This window comes from Bubalus bubalis, chromosome 6 (assembly GCF_019923935.1).
Source record: "Bubalus bubalis isolate 160015118507 breed Murrah chromosome 6, NDDB_SH_1, whole genome shotgun sequence".
In the NCBI taxonomy this organism is placed as follows: Eukaryota; Metazoa; Chordata; class Mammalia; order Artiodactyla; family Bovidae; genus Bubalus; species Bubalus bubalis.
This window is the reverse complement of record NC_059162.1, coordinates 60,040,874-60,063,093: the sequence shown is the minus strand read 5'-3', so window position 1 is coordinate 60,063,093 and position 22,220 is coordinate 60,040,874. Positions and strand designations below refer to the sequence as shown.

The 22,220-nt window shown below is 35.9% G+C and overlaps 1 protein-coding gene across 6 annotated transcripts in view; it reads right to left on the bottom strand.

Annotated features, from left to right (window-relative positions):
* Positions 1-1,599: 1,599 nt before the first annotated feature.
* The window catches only part of TTLL7 (tubulin tyrosine ligase like 7), a 154,110-nt gene continuing 133,489 nt past the window's right edge, over positions 1,600-22,220 (bottom strand). For 5 of the 6 annotated variants that reach the window (XM_025288388.3, XM_025288387.3, XM_006059542.4 and 2 more), the window contains one exon: positions 1,600-6,076. In XM_025288388.3, the coding sequence (XP_025144173.3) occupies positions 5,849-6,076 (228 nt within the window). In that variant the 3' untranslated portion in view covers positions 1,600-5,848. Of the gene's footprint in view, positions 6,077-19,946; positions 20,090-22,220 lie in introns of all 6 variants that reach the window. The other variant, XR_006551842.2, reaches the window with a different exon arrangement.

Genomic DNA, 22,220 nt, shown 5'->3' with positions numbered 1-22,220 from the left:
ACATTCCCATTTATACACCCAATGTTTTCCACATTTACAAGACCCTGGTGATGGACATTTTTGTCACTATATTCTATATTTCATCACCATATTCTATGTGTATATGAATAGTCATTAAGAGAGAACTTTCTGATAAATCAGTTTAAAGATCTATTAATATTAATCTTACTTTCTACAATAGAGCTAAGTGATAATTTTGTGTTAAGGCACTACACAAATTTTTCTAACACTTGAGATTATTTTTTTGTTGTTCAGTCGCTAAGTCATGTCTGACTCTGTGACCCCATGAGCTTGCCAGGCTTCCCTGCCCTTCCCCGACTCTGTGACCCCATGAGCTTGCTAGGCTTCCCTGCCCTCCCCATCTCCCAGAGCTTGCTCAAACTCGTGTCCATTGAGTCAGTGATGCTATTGAACTATCTCATCCTCTCCCACCATCTTCTCCTTTTGCCCTCTACCTTTCCCAGCATCAGGGTCTTTTCCAATGAGTTGGCTCTTCCCATTAGGTGGCCAAAGTAATGGGACTTTAGCACTTTTTTTAGAGATTATTTTAGGATGACTTATTTAGAGTTTTACAAGATTTTCAATCATTTACTATATGTATATTGATCTTACAAATTATTTGATAAAATAGGGAGATACTGAACTAACCACATTGGCCTCATGTATATCTGTCATTGGAAAAAAATAAAAAATTCAAAGTTTAAAGCTTTTACAGAATATTTTTACTTTGTAAGAGAACAAATTTTTTAAAATATATTTAAAAAGTCAATGTCTATGTCACTTGTTGGGTTGTCAACTCAAAAAAATAATGTATACATGCATTAAAGTTCCTGTCATATGATAGATTTTTCAATTTCTTTGTATATAATCATGTTATAGACAATGGTAATAGTGGTAATAAGACTACTAGGATATGCTTTTTATTGAGGATCAGTGTTTTAATCATGACAAAATTATAAATTCCTGAAAAAAGTAACATCATAGCTGAGATGCTGATGTACTTCTATTTGGGTTAGTAATCCTATTGTCATAATTAATGACGCTAGAAAGATGCTGTGTCATATTCAACGATACTAAAAATGCCATTTATAAATTTTAGGCCAGTCTCCTTTCAGCTAACTGAGAGGAACTGACACCAATTTTGTTTACCTGACCTGACTTTAATAGCAGGTAAAGTTATCCCTGACTTCCCAGGTGGCACAGCGGTAAAGAATCTGCCTTCCAATGCAGGAGCCATAGGAGACACAGGTTCAATCCCTGTGGGGGATTGTCTCCAGGGAAGATCCCCTGGAGAAAATGGCAACCCACTGCAGTATTCCTGCCGGGATAATCCCATTGACAGAGGAGCCTGGTGGGTACAGCCCATGGGGTTGCAAAGACTCAGACATGACTGAGCACATGGGCACAAAGTGATCCTCACAGTGCTACTGTCAGTGCGGCAGAAGAAATTTACTGTGAAAATATGTTTCATCACCCTGAAAGCTTAATTGAGAACCAGTCTCTTCTACTACTTAACACTCTGTGTGTGTGTGTGTGTGTGTGAGAGAGAGAGAGAGAGAGAGAGAGAAACAGAAATAAGCATTTGATGACATATGCAGCTTTCTTATGTTAAACATTTTTATTACAGTAACATATCTGAGTAGTTGAAATATGTCATCATACAGGTATCACATGCTGAAGCATGATGATGCAATACTAACTGCACGCTGTGTTGACATTTCAAGCATATTTTCTGTAACAACATTTGCATTCATAGACAGGCAGTAAAACACATGGGGATAATCTGCATCATGATTCACGGGAGCAAATGTATTGCTTTCAAACTAATCTTCAAACCTAAAATCTTCAGCCAATCTATTAATATTCAAAGTTGTAGTATGTATATTAGTTATTATATGAACCAACCAGCTCAGGACTAAAACTGCTGTTTTAGTCTTTGAAAGAGAAATATCAGCATTATCTGATAACTTTTGTAAGGTAAGTCTTACTAATTTAGAAAATCTTGGCCTATTGAATAATGATTTTACCAATAGTTTTCAAATTGGCAGGTGAGGATAAAGTAAAAACTTTGTGTAGCTCTTTTTAGTTAATACAGTCCAGTTAATAGAAACTGTTTCACCTGCATAGTTTTCCTTCAATACCATATACCCACTCATAATTAGGCAAAAAGGAAAAACACCAAGAAAGGCAACAATCTCAAAGTGTGCAGTTAATTTTAATTTAACATTTTTGGTCACCTGCCAATTTATTGCTGAGGCAAAAATATACCACTATAAACCAATATTTTAAAAAGCAGAATTTCTCTTTTCTTGACTTAGTCCATGCAAAGGTCAAAACTTTAAATGGAACTTAAAGTTTAAAAAAGAAGAAAAGAAAGAAAAAAAACAGTGTAAGGAATAAAATTTTGATTAATACACTTTTCAAATTTTATTTGTAAGTAGCACTTGTCCAAAATATTTAGATAACGAATTCAGTTCTGGAAAGCTTTATTAATTTTTTCGATCTCAAGATAAAAGAAATTTTCACAAATCACCAGGTCATAAGAATACAACAATTGTACCTACACTTCTTATCGTTTAACCCTTAGGACCAAGTAAACTAGGACTCAAAATGTTAGAAAAGTATTACAGAACAGAAAAGGAAGGTATTTATTGTCACTCTTCTCAACATATTTGCTATTATATTTTAAAGAATATACATATAAGAATTAATCAAATGCTTTAAGAAAACTACAAATAATAGAGCTTACGCAACTATCAATTTTTGGTACTTTTGAAAATGTCAAGTAATGTGGAAGTTTAGATTTAAAGAGAATTTTTAAATGGAATGACTTTGTCATGCTAAAGAAGAAAGCATTTGGATTAATTTATATTAAAACATGAAATTTAAAGTTTGATAACTAAAGTCTATAATCATATACTTTCTAATGAAAAAAGACTTAGAATGAAATCTTTTTCTTGATGTCTACAAGCCACTATCATCTAGCTGTGTGTAAGTATTGGATGAGAAGACTGGGGTTTTTTGCTTGAGTTTGGTTCATATTAGTTTTAGGGGGAGAACTTAAAAAAGTTTTGTGTATTTAGACCTAATTCAGATATATGAAAAAATGTGTATAGATCTTTGCATCTAACATTCCTATTGCCATTTTCATATTTGATCCTACTATAATTTAATTTTTACACATGCAAGGTAAAATAAAAATTGTTGCTAATAATCATAATATGAATCACAATAGTTCCTTCAACAGAATACATGAAGCAAATACTATTACAATGCTGGATTATTACAGTGAAAACTAATCTGCAATCTCATACAATATTCATATATGATAATTTAACATTAAAAGGTTGCTTCTTGGACAGTTCTGGAATAACTTCAATCATATACAGTTCTGGAAAGCATCAGTCACAGAATGATCAGGGATATATCTTTTAATAACAGAATGAAAATATGCTTTCATCACAAGTAAACCAAACTCCCTATTAAAAACTCTGGTAAGACTGAATAGTTTCTGGAGTTTTTCAGATAAAAAAGTATGTTCTCTCCTAGAAGAGAGTCAGACCCATACTATCACTTATACTGATATATTTTAACTCTATGAATAAAAAATTTATAATAAAAACTAAAAAATATTTTATATTACTAAAACATTTCTATGGCCTCTAGAGATTTTCACAGTTTATTACTGTGTCTTCTTAGTTTCTCATTAAGGAATAAGCGTGAACACAACCATAGTCCACAGGGTACCAGGTAGTATACATAAATAATGGGCACGTGGCTTTTATTCACATCTTCCTCATATCAGAACTAGATGAGTCTAAAGAGGCAAATGTGGGCAAGAAAATTCTAGCACTCAAAAAAAGTCAGACTTGGGTAGCTAGAGGAATCAAATTTGATTGTTAATAACTAACTGGGTAGTTTCATACATGTAAAGTTACTCTTTTTAAAATATTTTTTCCTAGGGGGAGACATGTTAGACATTCTTTTCACTCTAGCAAATTAAGTCACCACTGTGATTTAAGCTAACGCAAGTGAGTGGCCAAGAAACTGGACTGATACCATACATCAGACCTTTGAAACTGTGTCTCATTCATGAACAAATCATGAATCTGAACCAAAAAAATGACTAAAATTGCTCCATGAAAAGGCCTACTTGCTGATTATTCTTACAATGATTTTATTAATATCCCAATTTCAGCATTATTTATTCTCCAAAATTCTAAACATATTTAGGAATTCACAAAATGGTGTCATAAACACTCAGAGCTACACTGTGATTTCCTTCATCCTGACATCCTTATCTTCTTTTCCCACAAAGACAATAACTCTCCTTTGGGATGCAATTACCAAGGAAGAGTATCCATTGGAATATGAGTGTTTGGTAGTCATAAAGAATCCAGTAACCAGCAATAATTTAGGGAAGAACCTATTTTATCCAAATACAGCCTCAGATTATGGCTTTAAAAACAAAATATATCTAACTTACAACTTTGGGTTGCCAGTTATCCAGCTTGTGGATTAAAGCAGGCCAGTTTGCCCTCTCAGTTCTCCTTCTGCTTTGGGACCATTTCTCGATTTACTGGAAAAAGCTTTCAGGATGGTAAAAGGAGGTAAACCATTCATGAATGTTGCAAATAATTACCATCTGTGAAAAATAAAACTACTGGGAGAAATTAAAATAAAATTCTAAAAGGTGAATATCACAGTCTCGAAGGATATCCATGGTATTTATTATATTTGTCTAGAAAACTGAAAGCTCACTCATAGTTTTTGAAAGTGTAAGCAAAAAAGGAAGTAAACTGCTATGAAAATTATGCATAATAACTTTGGACAAGAAGAAAACTTCATACTATATTTTGATTTTTTTGAAATTCTCAAGAGAACATCCATGACTAATAATAGTAATCAGAATCTTCTTTTTGTAATAATTTAGATGACTTTCTATGGTGCAATATGAAACTCTGTATTAGTCTTTGCAATGTACATTGGTCTCAAAATTGAGAGACTTATAAAATAATGTGACATATTCATTCTGTAACATTGAAATAAGTTTAAAACATCAGCTCTTCCCCTTCTGAAGAGAAGAAATTGTATTTGACCATATGTACCCATCAGAGGTATACTTTCAAAAAAGAAAACGTAAGTGGTATGAGTGGTAAGAGATACAAAAACCATATGGAAAGATTTTGCTATTACCACCATTTTCTGTTCCCTTTATGTGACTCTCAATAAAAAGTAAAAATATAAGCTAGTAAGTTTAATTTTTAACCCACTGGATTGTCTTCCATTTTAGACAGTATTGTGATCTTACTAGAGCCTTACTGAACATTTACATTATCATTTTCACAAGTAGCTAGATTCCCACACTGAGGAATAAAAATATTGGAGAATCCAGGTGGGATTTTAATATCAATAGCATGCTACCATGTGCTACAGTAAATGACAAATCCATTTTATACTTAATCCTATCATCAAGCAACACCAAGCTTCTAATTTTTGTTTTCATTTTAAATGGCTACTAGATATATACGAGAATTAATAAAGTAATATACTATTAGTTCTTTTTAAGTCAAAAGTATTATCTAGAAAATAATTTAACACTGTAATGGGATCTTCAAGATCAATTCTGTTTTATATACTCTGCAGCAAAAATAACATTTCTAGTAGGAAGGTATTAATTATAAACCTAGCAAATTCTAGACATTCACATATTTGTGTAAACAATTTTAACATGGTTTATTAGGTTAAATCTTATATCCAGTTTCCTGCTAATTCTTCTTTCATATATTATAATAAATATATGTGTTATTTGAGTACATGTGTGTACATATTTTCACACATATATATGTCATATATACATAAAACAGTAGTTAAGGGTCACTGTCTTTTCAATATTAAATTGGGAAAAATATGAATTGCTATTATGCATAACCCATGGCGATCTTCCCTTCTGTTTCACAAATGGCCATATCGGGATGTAAACAAAACATTGGAGCGAGCCATTCCAGGTGAACTGTATTTCAAGTTGTAGGTTGGTGTTCTCATGAAGAATTGTGTACTTCCTGGCAGTAAATACCTAAAAATAATAGTTTAAAAATTAGACTTTTACAAACAAATTAATATTAATATCTCCCACTAAAGTGTTATGTGGTTAATAATTTGTACATCTTACATGAGAAATGACACTGTAACAATGCAATCCACATAAAAGGATTTCGTCTCCTGAGGAGGGGAGGCAGGAAAGGGTCATGAAGCCTGACTCAAAGAGCTGCATATAGATGCAAAATGTGGTCTTAGTATCCCAAGATATCCCATAAAGAGCCATGAACTTACAAGCTAGGAACCTGTTTACATCACTCATGTTTATTTGGAATTCATTAATAATCTCTGTAAATTATATGTGTAGCCAGTCAAATATTTCTTAAAAACATGTAACATCATGTAACATGAGCATTTGGCTAACCACATTAAAATAATTATTTCAAGGATGTTGAAACCATTGATTTTAATTCCATAATATATCACTGATGTATTATGACTGTAGTTAATCTGAAAGAAAAAGTTAAAGATTAAAATTTATAACTAAATTATAAATTTTATACTCCTAGACTACTGGGTGCTTAGATTACAGAATACCAGAAACAATCATGATTACAGGTTGCATGCAACCTTTGCACCCAAATGTATTTCAGAATATATGAATATTCCAGATTTTAGGACAATATGGTGTATATACTATATATAATGCAACATCTTCATCAGAGTCTTAGGGCAGCATTGTGCAAACAAATCATTAATATTTCTGTAATGAAATGCAGGAACAGTCACAATAAATTGGAAAAAGACTATAAACAACTTTGTGGCAATTTAGATGTGCCAATAAATGGGTTACTTTTATTTTATTTCTATTAGTTTCAGTTTTCAGAGCTTTGAGATTTAGGAGTTGCAAATAAGAATGTGTGCCTGTATAATCTTATTCCTCTGGAAAGCCTTTGACTGGCATTAGGCCATTCCAATCTATATGTCGAGAGAGAAATGATTAAGGAAATCGACATGAGCAAACACAAGTATCACTATTAAAAGCCTAAGTCCAGATGATGATGAGGACAGGCTAGAAAGTCAAGACAAAGATATCTATAAAAAATTTCTAAGAGAAGTAACAACAGGAGATTTATAATTTGTCTTAAAAAGAAACAAAGGTAGAGATCAAATCATTTTCTTTCTTCATGTGACTGTAGAATCTTCCAGCCACAGTATCATACTTCCAAAGACAAATGAAGAAACCGAGGACCAAAGATATTATTAGCTACCAATTCTTTATTAAATAATACTGGTAACTACTAACTTCTGTGTCAATGGAAAATTACATTTATATTGTTGTTACATGAATTTTGTAGAAGAATACGAATTCATTATGATCAAACTGCATACAGCACTCAGATTAAAATGGTAGAATTCCACATAATATTTAGAGACATCATTTCATTCTGAATTATCTGATAATATCCCCTAAATCTATTACTTAATATCACAAACTATAAATAATTGCTCAAATCATTATGTTAATAGAGCAGTAAAATAATCTACAACAAACTAAATTAAATCAAAAGTGCACAATGGGTGATGAATAATAAAACAATTGATTTCTCACATCATAGATTATATAAATCATTTTCTTAATATCACTTGGGTAATTCATATGAATTAATTATTACGTCAAGAGCTAGTGTGTCATGATGACTGATATGATATCTTCTGAAAGAAACAGGGTGCCCTTTCTATCTAGGGCAAAGGTGCAAAGGAAACTAAGGTGTTTGATCAAAATCCACTATTTCATACTACCTGAGAGTTATTCTCTCTCCTACTGAAAATTGGTTACATCCGGGTTACATTGATAATAATTATAGTAAACAGTAACTTTTACCAACTTTCTTTTAAAGACTCTCCAAGCAATAGTTATTACTGGCATTACAATAACATTCACATTGCCTTCTGAGCTAAAGATTTCCATTTACACAGGTGAAAAAATAAAAGTACAAAGTCCAGGGTTACAGTGAACTTATACTATTTTATTTAACACTATTTTGTATTTAAAAAGTATTTGTGTGTGTGTGTGCCAGCACCATTATACTTGCTTTAAAAATATTTATTTTTTAATGATTCTCTAGTACTCTTGCCTGGAAAATCCCATGGACGGAGGAGCCTGGTGGGCTGCAGTCCATGGGGTTGCTAAGAGTTGGACACGACTGAGCGACTTCCCTTTCACTTTTCACTTTCATGCATTGGAGAAGGAAATGGCAACCCACTCCAGTGTTCTTGCCCGGAGAATCCCAGGGACGGGGGAGCCTGGTGGGCTTCCGTCTATGGGTCGCACAGAGTTGGACACGACTGAAGTGACTTAGCACCAGCAGCAGCATGGTATATATTATTATCAGCTCCATTTTATAGATGAATACACCAAAGTGTACAGGTGTTAAATGCCTTGCCCACAGTCACAAAAGTGACTAGAGCCAAGATAAAGATCCATTTGGTCTCACTCCAGAACTATTGCTCCCCCAAAATACTATATTGCCATTTCTGTGTATGAATTCCAATTTTAAAACTGACAAATACAATGATTACATTTATTTTTCAGAAATATGAAGTATACAAACTTAGAAAGTAGAAAAATATTAGCCACAAAACTAAACTTTTAATAGAAGCAGAAAAGGCTAAAATGAAACTAAAGACGTAAAAAGGAAAATAAATTCAGTATGAACGTAAAAAAGCATATAAAATCACACTGTAAGAAACACTTTGCTTCCCTAAAGCAAGGGCTGTGGGATATTTTAAAGCATTACAGTGAAACACAATGGATTATTTGCCTTAATATCTCCATTAAGATCTCTTGGGAGAGCCCACAGTAGCTGAATATCAAAGATTATTTTTAAATTTTCTCTGCAATGAAGTTAAATAATACAATTTGATTTTTTAGCAAGAAGAATCTCTAGAAAGTGGTTTTATAGATAGTATCTAAAGAGTGTCTGTTAAAGCACAAAAATATGTGAAGTCTCCAGCTTTATTTCTATTGTAGCTTACTCTCGAAATACAAATATAGCTAACTCGTAGCTAACTCATTCCAGGAAGAAATAACACAAACTATCCTCTTTGTTTCATACACATACCCTTACTCCTCAATTCTGAGATGAGGGATACTCATCTTCACATATCCATCATATAAATGTAAAATATGCATTTATCTACTTCCTATTTGACATAGAATTGTTTGGTTTGTCATGTACCAATTTATTGCTGACCATGGAGAATCTCTAGAACATGAAACATGTCAAGACTGGTAAGTTAATTAACCTTGAAACTTAAAATATACACACCTCTGAGATTTTCCTGGAGAAAGATCCAGGACCCCTGACCACACCTGCCCCCTCCCCACCCAGAGTAAACTCAGATTCCTGGTTTGGGGAAGACAAGGTAAATAAATTATATCACTTTATTTAGGCTGTGTTCTTTTTAACTATTTTGATTGTGGTAAAATAAATATATAACATGAAACTCCTTATGATTTTTAGGTCCATGTTCAGTGTAAATATATTCACACTGTGTAATATTGGCTGTGTAAAATGGTTGTGTACCCAAAACTATAACCTGGTTCCAGATCTTTTCATCATGTCAAGCAGAAACTCTGTACCCATTAAACACTAAATTCCCATTTCCTCCTCCTCCCAGTCCCTGATAACCTCTATTCTGCTTTCTGTCTCAATAAATTTGTTCTAGATACTGCACATAATTGGAATCATACCATATTTCTCCTTTTATGTTTGGCTTATTTAACTTAACATGCTTTGAAGATGCATCTATGCTATAACATGTATCAGAATTTCATTCCTTTTTACGTAGTATAATATTTTTATGCTTTTATATTTTTATACATAGTATAATGTATTTTATACTAAGTATAACCTTTTAACATAGAATAATATTTTATATTTATAAATTTTATATAATACTATATTTATATTTACAATTTTACATAGGCATAATAATAAACATGCAAGTAGCTCAGTGATAAAAGAATCAATCTGCCAATGCAGGAGATGCAAGTTCGATCCCTGGGTCAGGAAGATACTCTGGAGAAAGAAATGACAATTTACTCCAGTATTCTTGCCTGGAAAATTCCATGGACAGATGAGCTTAGCTGCAGTATTTGGGGTCACGAAGAGTCAAACACGACTGAGTGACTAAGCACAGCACAAAGAGTCAGACCCAAATGAGCACACATGCAAAAAGAGCAAAGAGTAGTAATACACATATAAACATATCACATTTTATTTATCCATTCCTCTGTTGATGGGCATTTGGGTGGCTGTCACCATTTGACTACTGTGAATAATGTTGTTATGAACATTGGTGTACAAGTATTGGCTTGAGTCCTTGTTTTCAGTTCTTCAGGGTATGTACCTAGGAGAGGGAATGCTGGGTCATGTGGAACGGCTACCCACTCCAGTATTCTTGCATGGAGAATTCCATGGACAGAGGATCCCAGCAGGCTACAGTCCATGGGGTCACAAAGAGTAAGACACAACTGAACGACTAATACTTTCACACTTTTCATGGTAGTTCTATATTTATCTTTTTAAGGAACTGCCACCATCTTCTGTAGCACTCATGCGATTTTACATTCTGAACCAGTACTAAATTCTCAATATACTTACCAACATTTATTATTTTGTATTTTAAATATAACACCCAGAATATTGTACTGTGGTTTTAACTGCAAATCCCACCTCTTGTCATTTGCTAACAACATGGATTTGGATGAGCCATTTCACTTCTTTGGGCTTCAGTTTTCTCACTGGTGAAAAGAATCCAATAGTTTCTGCCATGCCTGTCTTACAGAGTAAGGACCAAATGGAATAGTGCATATAGGTGAAATATTATTATTTATGTGTTACTAACATCAGCCTTGCTTCCCAGGTAGCAAAGTGGTAAAGAGTCTGTCTGTCAAGACAGGAGATGCAAGGGATACAGGTTCAATCCCTGGGTCAGGAAGATTCCCGGGAGAAGGAAATGTCAATACACTCCAGTATTCTTATCTGGAAAATTCCATGGACAGATGAGCCTAGTGGGCTACAGTCCATGGTGTCGCAAAGAGTTGAACACAACTGAACAACTGAGTACTCACTCAACATCAGCCTCTTTAGCAAGACCATGCCTGTTTTAAGATAGATGTACCAAGCTATCTTAACCTAAGACCAAAATAGTATCATGTATATAACTTGATTTTTAAAACTTTTCAATCAAAAAGTACATAAAATAAACATCTAGTAAATGAATATTATAAAGTGGTTACTCATATAACTGCTACCCAGGTTAAATGACTGAATATTCCTAGCACCCCAGAACCACATACTGCTGCCCCATAAACTTACCCACTATCCAGACTTCTGAATAGCCATGATGGTGTGATCACTCACCTAGAGCCAGACATCCTGAACTGTGAAGTCAAGTGGACCTTAGGAAGCATCACAAAGCTAGGGGAGGTGATGGAATTCCAGCTGAACTATTTCAAATCCTAAAAGATAATGCTGTGAAAGTGCTGCACTCAATATGCCAGCAAATTTGGAAAACTCAGCTGTGGTTACAGCTGACTGGAAAAGGTCAGATTTCATTCCAATCCCAAAAAAGGCAATGCCAAAGAATGTTCAAACTACCACACAGTTGCACTCATCTCACATGCTAGCAGAGTAATGCTCAAAATTCTCCAAGCCAGGATTCAACAGTATGTGAACCAAGAACTTCCAGATGTTCAAGCTGGATTTAGAAAAGGCAGAGGAACCAGAGATCAAATTGCCAAAATCTGTTGGGTCATAGAAAAAACAAGGCAATTCCACAAAAACATCTACTTCTGCTTTATTGACTATGCCAAAGTCTTTGACTGTGTGAATCACAACAAACTGTGGAAAATTCTCCAAGAGATGAGAATACCAGACCACCATACCTGACTCCTAAGATCTGTATGAAGGTCAAGAAGCAACAGTTAGAAACAGACATGGAACAACAGACTGGTTCTAAATTGGTAAAGGAGTACGTCAGGGCTATATACTGTCACCCTGCTTATTTAACTTATATGAAAAGTACATCATGCAAAACGCTGGACTTGATGAAGCACAAGCTGGAATCAAGATTGCCAGGAGAAATATCAATAACCTCAAATATGCAGATGACACCATCCTTATGGCAGAAAGCAAAGAACTAAAGAGCCTCTTGATTAAAGTGAAAGAGGAGAGTGAAAAAGCTGGTTTAAAATTCAACATTCAAAAAACGAAGATCATGGCATCCGGTCCCATCACTTCATGGCAACTAGAGGAGGAAACAATGGAAAGAGTGACAAACTTTATTTTCTGGGGCTCCAAAACCACTGCAGGTGGTGACTGAAGCCATGAAATTAAAAGGCACTTGCTCCTTGGAGGGCTTCCCTGATAGCTCAGGGAAGGGATAGGCTACCTACTCCAGTGTTCTTGGGCGTCCCTTGTGGCTCAGCTGGTAAAGAATCTGCCTGCAATGTGGGAGCCCTAGGTTTGATCCCTGGGTTGGGAAGATCCTCTAGAGAAAGGAAAGGCTACCCACTCCAGTATTCTGGTCTGGAGAATTCCATGGACAGTCCATGGGTTCACAAAGACTCAGACACGACTGAGTGACTTTCACTCACTCACTCACTGCTCCTTGGAAGCTATGAACAACCTAGACAGCATATTAAAAAGCAGAGATATTACTTTGTCAACAAAGGTCCATCCAGTTATAGCTATGGTTTTTCTAGTAGTTATATATGGATTTGAGTTGGACCATAAAGAAATCTGAGCACTGAAGATTTGATGCTTTTAAACTGTGTTGTTGGAGAAGACTCTTGAGAGCCCCTTGGACTGCAAGGAGATCCAACCAGTCAATCCTAAAGGAAATCAATCCTGAATATTCATTGGAAGGACTGTTGCTGAAGATGAAGGTCCAATACTATGGCCACCTGATGCGAAGAACTGACTTATTGGAAAAGACCCTGATGCTGGGAAAGACTGAAGGCAAGAGGAAAAGGGGATGACAGAAGACGAGACGGTTGGATACATCACCGACTCAATGGAAATTGAGTTAGAGCAAGCTCTGGGAGTTGGTGATGGACATGGAAGCCTGGCATGCTGCAGTCCATGGGGGTCACAAAGAGTCAGACACGACTGAGTGACTGAACTATCCAGACCTCAGTGGCAATTACTTCCTGTTTGCCACCTAAGTACATATTCTTTAATACTATAATTCAGTTTTTCTTGTTTGTTTGTTTTTTTTTTTTTATTTAAATATAAATGAAGTATGTAGTCCTTTGCCTCTGGCTTCTTTTGCCCAATTTCTGTTAGAGACTCATCCATATTGCTGTGTATGCATGCAGTTTGTTCATTTTCAATGCTGCCAAATATTCCATTGAGTGGACATTACAAAAACTGTCCATTCTTCCTTGAATAGACATTTTCAGTTCAGTTCAGTTCAGTTGCTCAGTCATGTCTGATTCTTTGCGACCCCATGAATCACAGCACGCCAGGCCTCCCTGTCCATCACCAACTCCCAGAGTTCACTCAAACTCACGTCCATTGAGTCAGTGATGCCATCCAGCCATCTCATCCTCTGTCGTCCCCTTTTCCTCCTGCCCCCAATCCCTCCCAGCATCAGGGTCTTTTCCAATGAGTCAACTCTTCGCATGAGGTGGCCAAAGTAGGAGTTTCAGCTTCAGCATCAGTCCTTCCAATGAACATCCAGGACATTTTAGGTATTTCTAATTTCTAGCCATTATAAGCAAATGCTACTGTGATGATTCTAATATGGTCTTGATGCACATGGGCATACATTTCTGCTTAGAATCATTGGGAATAAGATAACTGAGAAAATGGTAAACTTTAGTGGGTTATCCAAACTTTTTTAAAGGTAATGATGTTCACTATCATCAGCAGTGTGAGAGAGTTTCCATTACTCTACATTCTCATCAACTCATGGTCTGAAAGATCGGTTTCACGTCTCCCTGAGTATGAGTTTGAACACTTCAAATACTTAGTGCCTTTAAAAATGCCTCTTCAAGTATCTTCCCCATTTTTCCACGGAGTCTCCTATTTTCTTCTTAGAAATCTGTAGTTCTTAAACAGTCTGTATAACAATCTTTTGTAGGTTAAACAGGTTGCAAATACCAACTTTCATTCTGAGGCTTGCTTTTTCACCTTAATGGTGTTTGCTAATAAACATATATTCTTAATTTTAATATAGTAAAGTTTATCTTTTCATTTATAATCTGTACTTTCTTGGCCTGATATTTTACACTCTTTGCATACCTCAAGGTCATGAAAAAATCTCCTATATTTTCTCCCAAAATCTTTAGTTTTGCCTTTCACATCTGTGTACTCAATAATTTGGAAATGATTTTGTATATGGTGTAGGTAAATTCAAGTTTCTTTTTAAATTATTATTTGGAAACTCAATTGCCCCAGAACCATTTGTTTAAACAAACTGTAACCCATTTGTTATAAGTGTCCCCCTTTTGTCATAAATCAAGTCTCTATATAAACTTGGGTCTATTTATGGCCTTTCTGTGGTGGTTTAGTTGCTAAGTAGTGTCTAACTCTTGCAACTTCATAGAGTGTAGCCTGCCAGGCTCCTCTGCCCATGGGATTCTCCAGGCAAGAATACTAGAGTGGGTTGCCATTCCCTTCTCCAGGGGATCGTCCCAACGCAGGAACTGAACCCGAGTCTATCCTGCATTGCAGGCAGATGCTTTACCAAATGAGCTATGAGGGAAGTCCATGGCCTTTCTGAATGCTTCTATTGGTCTATTTGTCCATCCTTTTGGTACTAGTGCCTTATCTTCAGTTCAGTTCAGTTCAGTCGCTCAGTCGTGTCCAACTCTTTGCGACCTCATGAATTGCAGCACGCCAGGCCTCCCTGTCCATCACCAACTCCCGGAGTTTACCCAAACTCATGTCCATTGAGTCGGTGATGCCATCCAACCATCTCATCCTCTGTCGTCCCCTTCTCCTCCTGCCTTCAATCTTTCCCAACATCAGGGTCTTTTCAAATGAGTCAGCTCTTTGCATCAGGTGGCCAAAGTATTGGAGTTTCAGCTTCAACATCAGTCCTTCCAATGGACACCCAGGACTGACTTCCTTTAGGATCTAGGCCTGGTTGGATCTCCTTGCAGTTTAAGGGACTCTCAAGAGTCTTCTCTAACACCACAGTTCAAAAGAATCAATTTTTCTGCCCTCAGCTTTCTTTATAGCCCAACTCTCACATACATACATGACTACTGGAAAAACCATAGCCTTGACTAGATGGATCTTTGTTGTCAAAGTAATGCCTCTGCTTTTTAATATGCTGTCTAGGTTGGTCATAACTTTCCTTCCAAGGAGTAAGCGTCTTTTAATTTCATGGCTGCAATCACCATCTGCAGTGAGTTTGGAGCCCAGAAAAATAAAGTCAGCCACTGGTTTCACTGTTTCACCATCTATTTGCAATGAAGTGATGGGACCGGATGCCATGATCTTAGTTTTCTGAATGTTGAGCTTTAAGCCAACTTTTTCTCTCAGACACTATAGCTTTATTATAATTCTGAGTACACTGTAATAAATCAATCCTACTATTTCAAGAATATCTTGTCTATTCTTGGCCCTTTGTTTTTTTGTATAAATGTTAGAACAAACATTAGTCAAATTCTTCACTCTGCAAAAAAATTGTTAGGATTTATGTAAGGAATATGTTGAATTTATAGATATGAAGAACTATTTGAGAAGAAATGACATATTGATATTGATTTCAATATCAATATAAGGTATAACTTTACATCTTTTACATTTTTCTGCATAAGGGTCTTACATGTTTTTGTTACTTTTATTCTGAAGTATTGGTTATTCTTTGATGCTATTAAAAATGACATTTTATCTAATCTGTTTGCTATTGATATAGAAAAAATATTGATTTTATTCACATTTTGATTTCATCAAAATTAGTAGGTTTTCTTAGTAATTTATCTGTAGAGTTATTTAGATTATGAATGCTATGAATGTCATCACAACCATTAATAAGGAGTTTTATTTCTTTCTCTCAAATCCAATGCCTTTTACTTTCTTGACTTGCTTCCTTGAGTAAGCCAGGTCAAGTATAACGGTAAACAAAAGTTGTAGTTAATAGGTAATCTTGTCTTGTTTCTCTTCTCAAAAGAAAAGCCTTCAACATTTCACCATTAAGTATATGCTTGTAGGGGTTTTGTAGTTACTTTTTATTAGATTAAGGAATTCCCCTTTTGTTTTTAACCTGCTAATCATTTTTTAAAGCAAAAATATATATTGAATTCTATCAAATGACTTGTCTGTGTATTTTAAATGATTTTTTATTCTACTAAAATTACACTGATCACATTTTAATTTTAATTGTACCTTTAAATAGATTCAATAAACAAAAGTTAGTCATGATACATTATCCTATTTAAGGTTTCTAGGTTCATTTTGCTAATATTTATGTAAGATTTTTGCATCTATATTCAAGAGTGAGACTGAATTTTCGTTATCCTTTGCCTTAATATCCTAGTCAGGTTTTAGTATCAAAGGTATGGTAGCCTTTGGTATCGGAGCCTTCTATATTGTCTTGTGTCATTTTGGTAATATGTGTTTTTCAAGGAATTTTTTAACATAAATTAACAAATTTATCAGCATGAAATTTTTAATATTTGTAGTATCTGTAGTTATGTCTCTATTTCTATTCTTGATGTTAATTGTTTCTTTTATATTCTTGATCAGTCCCAACAGTGATCAATTTTATTAGTCTTTTTAAAAACCCACTTTTGCCATGTTGATCTTCTTTATTCTGTTTGCTTCATTATATTATTAACTTCTGCTCTTGTTTTTATTATTTCCTTTTCCTGTATTCTTTGGGTTTACTTGAAAGTTATGATGTCATCATTCAAGATGATGGATCATTTAATTTTTGCCTTACACTCCCTAATATGTTCTTTTAAGTCTATAAGTCTCCCTGTGATAATGATTTATGTACATACTGCAAGTTTTTATTTCTAATATTTTTGTACCTAAGTACATTTACATACATTATGATTTTATTTTTTATCTTTCCAAAAAGGATGGATTTTGTTACTTTTAAAGGCCTGTGATGATACTTTGCATGATTTTCAATTTTTTGGATGTTTCATCATTCCACTAGTTGATTTTTTTAAAAGATTCAGGTATGCTTACTGTATTATATTCTGATTGACTTCACTATTATGTGACAGTTAAAATCTGTTAATCATATTGTTAAAATTTTCTTTGTTTTTAAATCTTTTAAGAAATATATATTAAAATCTCCCTCAATGGTTGTAGATTTGTATATTTTCCCCTGTAATTCTGTCAACTTTAGCTTTGCAAAATGTTTGGGATATTATTACATGTAGGAATCTATGCTGTTTATCAAAGCCCCAATCTTTGACAGGTCCTGAACTCCTACTTTTTTCTTTTAGGTCCGAGTGTCTGTCAAAAGCACTATTCAGTACTAACAAGTACCTGGTTTTGACTCTCCGATGTTTTCACAGAAAATGTTTTGTTGGTATTTTGTCCAGCTTTTCCTGTGAACATCAGAGGGAGGATTTGTCTGAACACCTAGTGCTCTACTGCTAAAGGCAGAAGCTCTAACTCAGAGATTTAAAAAATGACTTTAGCCACAAAAATGAGCTTATATGAAGGCTCAGTACATAAAAGATAGAAATACAGAGATGCTGAGACTAAAAATTGTTTGGCAATCCCAAAGCCTTTAAAATAAGGCTAGCTATCGTGAAATACTGAGCTAGTCCTAAAGACTCTAGTATCCTAGATATATGGATATAGATATAGATATGCATACAGATATAGAGACAGAGGTAGACTGAATGATCCAGCTGTGAATATCAGTTAGATTTGCTTACTTATGAGTCCACCTCTGAGAAATGGCTTCTCAGTTGGTATGGCTATTTTTTTTTTCTTTTTTTAGTCACACCACACAGCATGCAGGATTTTAGTTCCCTGGCCAGGGACGGAACCCATGCCCCTTGCACTGGAAGCGAGGAGTCTTAACCACTGGACCATCAGGGAAGTTCTGCTGCTAAGTCATTTCAGTCGTGTCCAACTCTGTGCGACCCCATAGATGGCAGCCCACCAGGCTCTGCTGTCCCTGGGAGTCTCCAGGCAAGAACACTGGAGTGGGTTGTCATTTCCTTCTCCAATGCATGAAAGTGAAAAGTGAAAAGTGAAAGGGAAGTCGCTCAGTCGTGTCTGACTCTTCGCGACCCCATGGACTGAAGCCTACCAGGCTCCTCCGTCCATGAGATTTTCCAGGCAAGAGTACTGGAGTGGGTTGCCATTGCCTTCTCCAAGGGAAGTTCTTGGTATGTCTATTAAATTGCTATTTTTCTGAGACTGCAAGGTTGAAGGCCACTCTTTTCCATGTAACAGGTGCTACATATACCTTTAAGCCACATATACCTTTAATATATTCTTAAGAAATATTAATATCCTACAAATGTGTGGGCAAGATAAAGATGGTCCATTAACATGACTGATGTGAGCTTTATGTTCTAATTTTACAGATAAATTAGTCAAATATATATTTCCTCATGAAATATTTAGGTATACCCTCTCCATTATTTATATTAGGCATACTTATGAAAGTGAACTGATGAAAGTGAAAGTGAAGTCGCTCATTCGTGTCCGACTCTTTGTGACCCCATGGACTATAGCCCACGAGGCTCCTCCATCCATGGAATTTTCCAGGCAAGAGTACTGGAGTAGGTTGCCATTTCCTTCTCCAGGGGATCTTCCTGACCCAGGGATCAAACCCTTGTCTCCCACATTGCGGACAGATGCTTTACCATCTGAGCCACCAGGGAATCCCTCTATTTATACTTATACTTACTTATAAATATAAATTTATATTTTACTAGGTATACTTTATAAATAAAATTTATCAATCTATTGTTGTTATTGTCATTCAGTTGCCCAATCATGTCTGACTCTTCGTGACCTCATGGACTGCAGCACATCAGGCCTCTCTGCCCCTCACCATCTCCCAAAGTTTGCCCAAGTTCATGTCTCTTGCATCGGTGATGCCATCCAGCCATCTCATTCTTTGACACCCTCTTCTCCTTCTGCCCTCAATCTTTCCCAGCATCAGGGACTTTTCCAATGAGTCAGCTGTTCAGATCAAATGACCAAAACACTGGAGTTTCAACGTCAGCATCAGTCCTTCCAATTAATATTCAGGGTTGATTTCCCTTAAGATGATTGGTTTGATCTTCTTGCTGTCTAAGGGACTCTCAGGAATCTTCTCCAGCATCATAGATTGAAGGCATCAATCCTTCAGCGCTCCGCCTTCTTTACAATACAGCTCTCACAACCGTACATGACCACTGGAAAGACCATAGCCTTGACTATACAGACCTTTGTTGGCAGAGTAATGTCTCTGCTTTTCAACACACTTTCTAGGTTTGTTGTAACTTTCCTGCCAAGAAGCAAACATCTTCTGATTTCATGGCTGCATCATGGATGCAGTCACCATCCGCAATGATTTTAGAGCCCAAGAAGAGGAAATTGATCACTGCTTCTACCTTTTCCCTCTCTATTTGCCATGAAGTAATAGGGCTGGATGTCATGATCTTAGTTTTTTTTAATATTGGTGTAGTCTATGAAACAGAGATAGATTTTTTTTGGTAATTTTCTAGCCTTCTGTATGAACCAGCACATGTTGGCAATTTGATCCCTGGCTCCTCTGCCTTTTCTAAACCCAGCTTGGACGTCTGGAAGTTCTTGGTTCATGTAATGCTGAACCAAGCATAAAAGATTTGAAGCATGACCTCACTATCATGGGAGATGAGTAAAATTATCTGATGGTTAGTGCATTCTTTAGTGTACCTTCTTGGGAACTGGGATGAGGATTGTCCTTTTCCAGTCCTGTGGCCACTGCTGGGTCTTCCAGATTCACTGAAATATTGAATGCAACACCTTGATGGCATCATCCTTTAGAGTTTTGAAGAGTTTACTGGAATTCTGTCCATCTATTAATAAATACCAAATTAATTGACTCCTATATATAAAGTAAAATGCTATAGGTTCCTAATATACAAGGGAAAGAATGTGTATCCATTTTTCCCATTTTTTTTAATTAATGTGACTCCAGGAGTTGGTGATGGGCAGGGAGGCCTGGCGTGCTGTGATTCATGGGGTTGCAAAGAGTCGGACACGACTGAGCGACTGAACTGAACTGAACTGAACTGACATTAACTTGGACTTTAATAGCTTGATATTAGATGTACTCAGTCACTCAGTCATGTCCAACTCTTGGTGACCCTATGGACTGGGGCCCACCAGGTTCTTCTATCCATGGAATTCTCCAGGCAAGAATACTGGAGCAGGTTTCCATGCCCTCCTCCAGGGGATCTTCCCAACCAGGGGTTGAATCTGCGTCTCTTGCATCTCCTGCATTGGCAGACGGATTCCTTACCACTAGAGCCACCTGGAAGGACGTGTTCATTTCTCTCTCTTTGTGTTTCCAAGTAAAACTTTGATCAGTATATATTTTCTGGGCTCTAACCAGAAGTAAATTATTTGGTTTGTAGGTTTAAAAGAAGGAATCAATCAGGCTTGGCTCAGCCCCTTTCTCTTTTTGTATCAGCCTATCTGCAGAAAGAATGTATTTTTACTTGCTCTCCTCCCAACACTAATAGAATAAGACTTCATGGATAGTGCTAGTAGGAGGTTTGGGTTGATAGAGTTCTGTCTTTGACTGGATGGATACACTTAATTCTAGAATTCAACATTAGAAAACATGTGACTCTCATCTATATCATGTCTCTCAATAGCTTTTTTCAGTAATGAAGCTACATTTTGATGATCATCTGTATGACTCCTACATTTCTCTCTCAAATGGTTCTGAGCTTGGCAAGGAATGAAGGATGTGTTTACTGACCTCTCTCCCCTAAGAAGCTTATAATCACTATACTGGGGTCATGCTGAACATTTATCAGGGTCCATAACTCAAGATCGCAAGGGGAGAAATATTTCTTCCAATCAAAAGAAGGGGAGGAAAATTTTAAAAACTGAAGCAACTGTAAGGTATAATTTCTTCCTCCAGAATAGCCAGCAAAACTCATCTTATTTTGCTTAGCCATAAAAGTTCCATGATCCTTCAACAGAAAATAGGTTATGAAATCTGGATTTTTAAGAGTGATATTAAAGAGTTTGAAACCATCCTTCTCAGAGCAGAATTAAAGGTTTTCCTGATCATGATCCCAGAGTATCATTCTTAAAGAGAAGGCCCTTCACTTATATGTTGTAATGTCTTAAAGATGGCCATCATTTTTTTTAAATCATATGAGAATATTAATAAAAGTAATATGAGCTTTATTCAATAATTTGCTTCTGTCAAACCATTAAAACTACAAAATACAGCTTTGGTATTTTAAATATTAATGTCTAACTTTACCTCCATCATTTTTAAAATCAATCAGCTTCTGTTTGCAGGGGGAGAGTTAAAGATACTGCATTATACCTCAATAGTGTAATGACAGGTACAAGACAAACAAAGGTTAAACATATCTCTCTCAATACTTTTTGTGAAAAGCATTCCAAGCCATTCTGCTGTTGCAGACGAATTTTGTAGAAAGTTAGCTATATTATATCTCCATGATTTTTTAATAAACAGATTAATTTCTAGATATTTCAAAAAGAAAACCCAAGCTATGGTAGTTCATTTTCCTCACCATCTATTCAGTTACTGCTGTTTGTTGTTTACTAAGTCATGTTTGACTCTTTCATGACCCCATGGACTGGACCCACCAGGCTCCTCTGTCCATGGGATTTCCCAGGCAAGAACACTGGAGTGGGTTGCCATATCCTTCTCCAGGGATCTTTCCGGCACAGGGATTGAGCTGACGGTCCCTTCCCAGTGGTAAAGAACTAGTGGTAAAGAACCTGCCTGCCAATGCAGGAGACAAAAGAGACTTAAGTTCAATCCTTGGGTTGGGAAGATCCTCTGGAGGAGAGCATGGTAATCCACTCCAGTATTCTTGCCTGAAGAATCCCATGGATGGAGGAGCCTGATGGGCTACCGTCCAAAGGGTGGCAAAGAGTCGGACACGACTGAAATGACTCAGCACGCTCCTGCATTGGTAGGTGGTATGGTTGCCA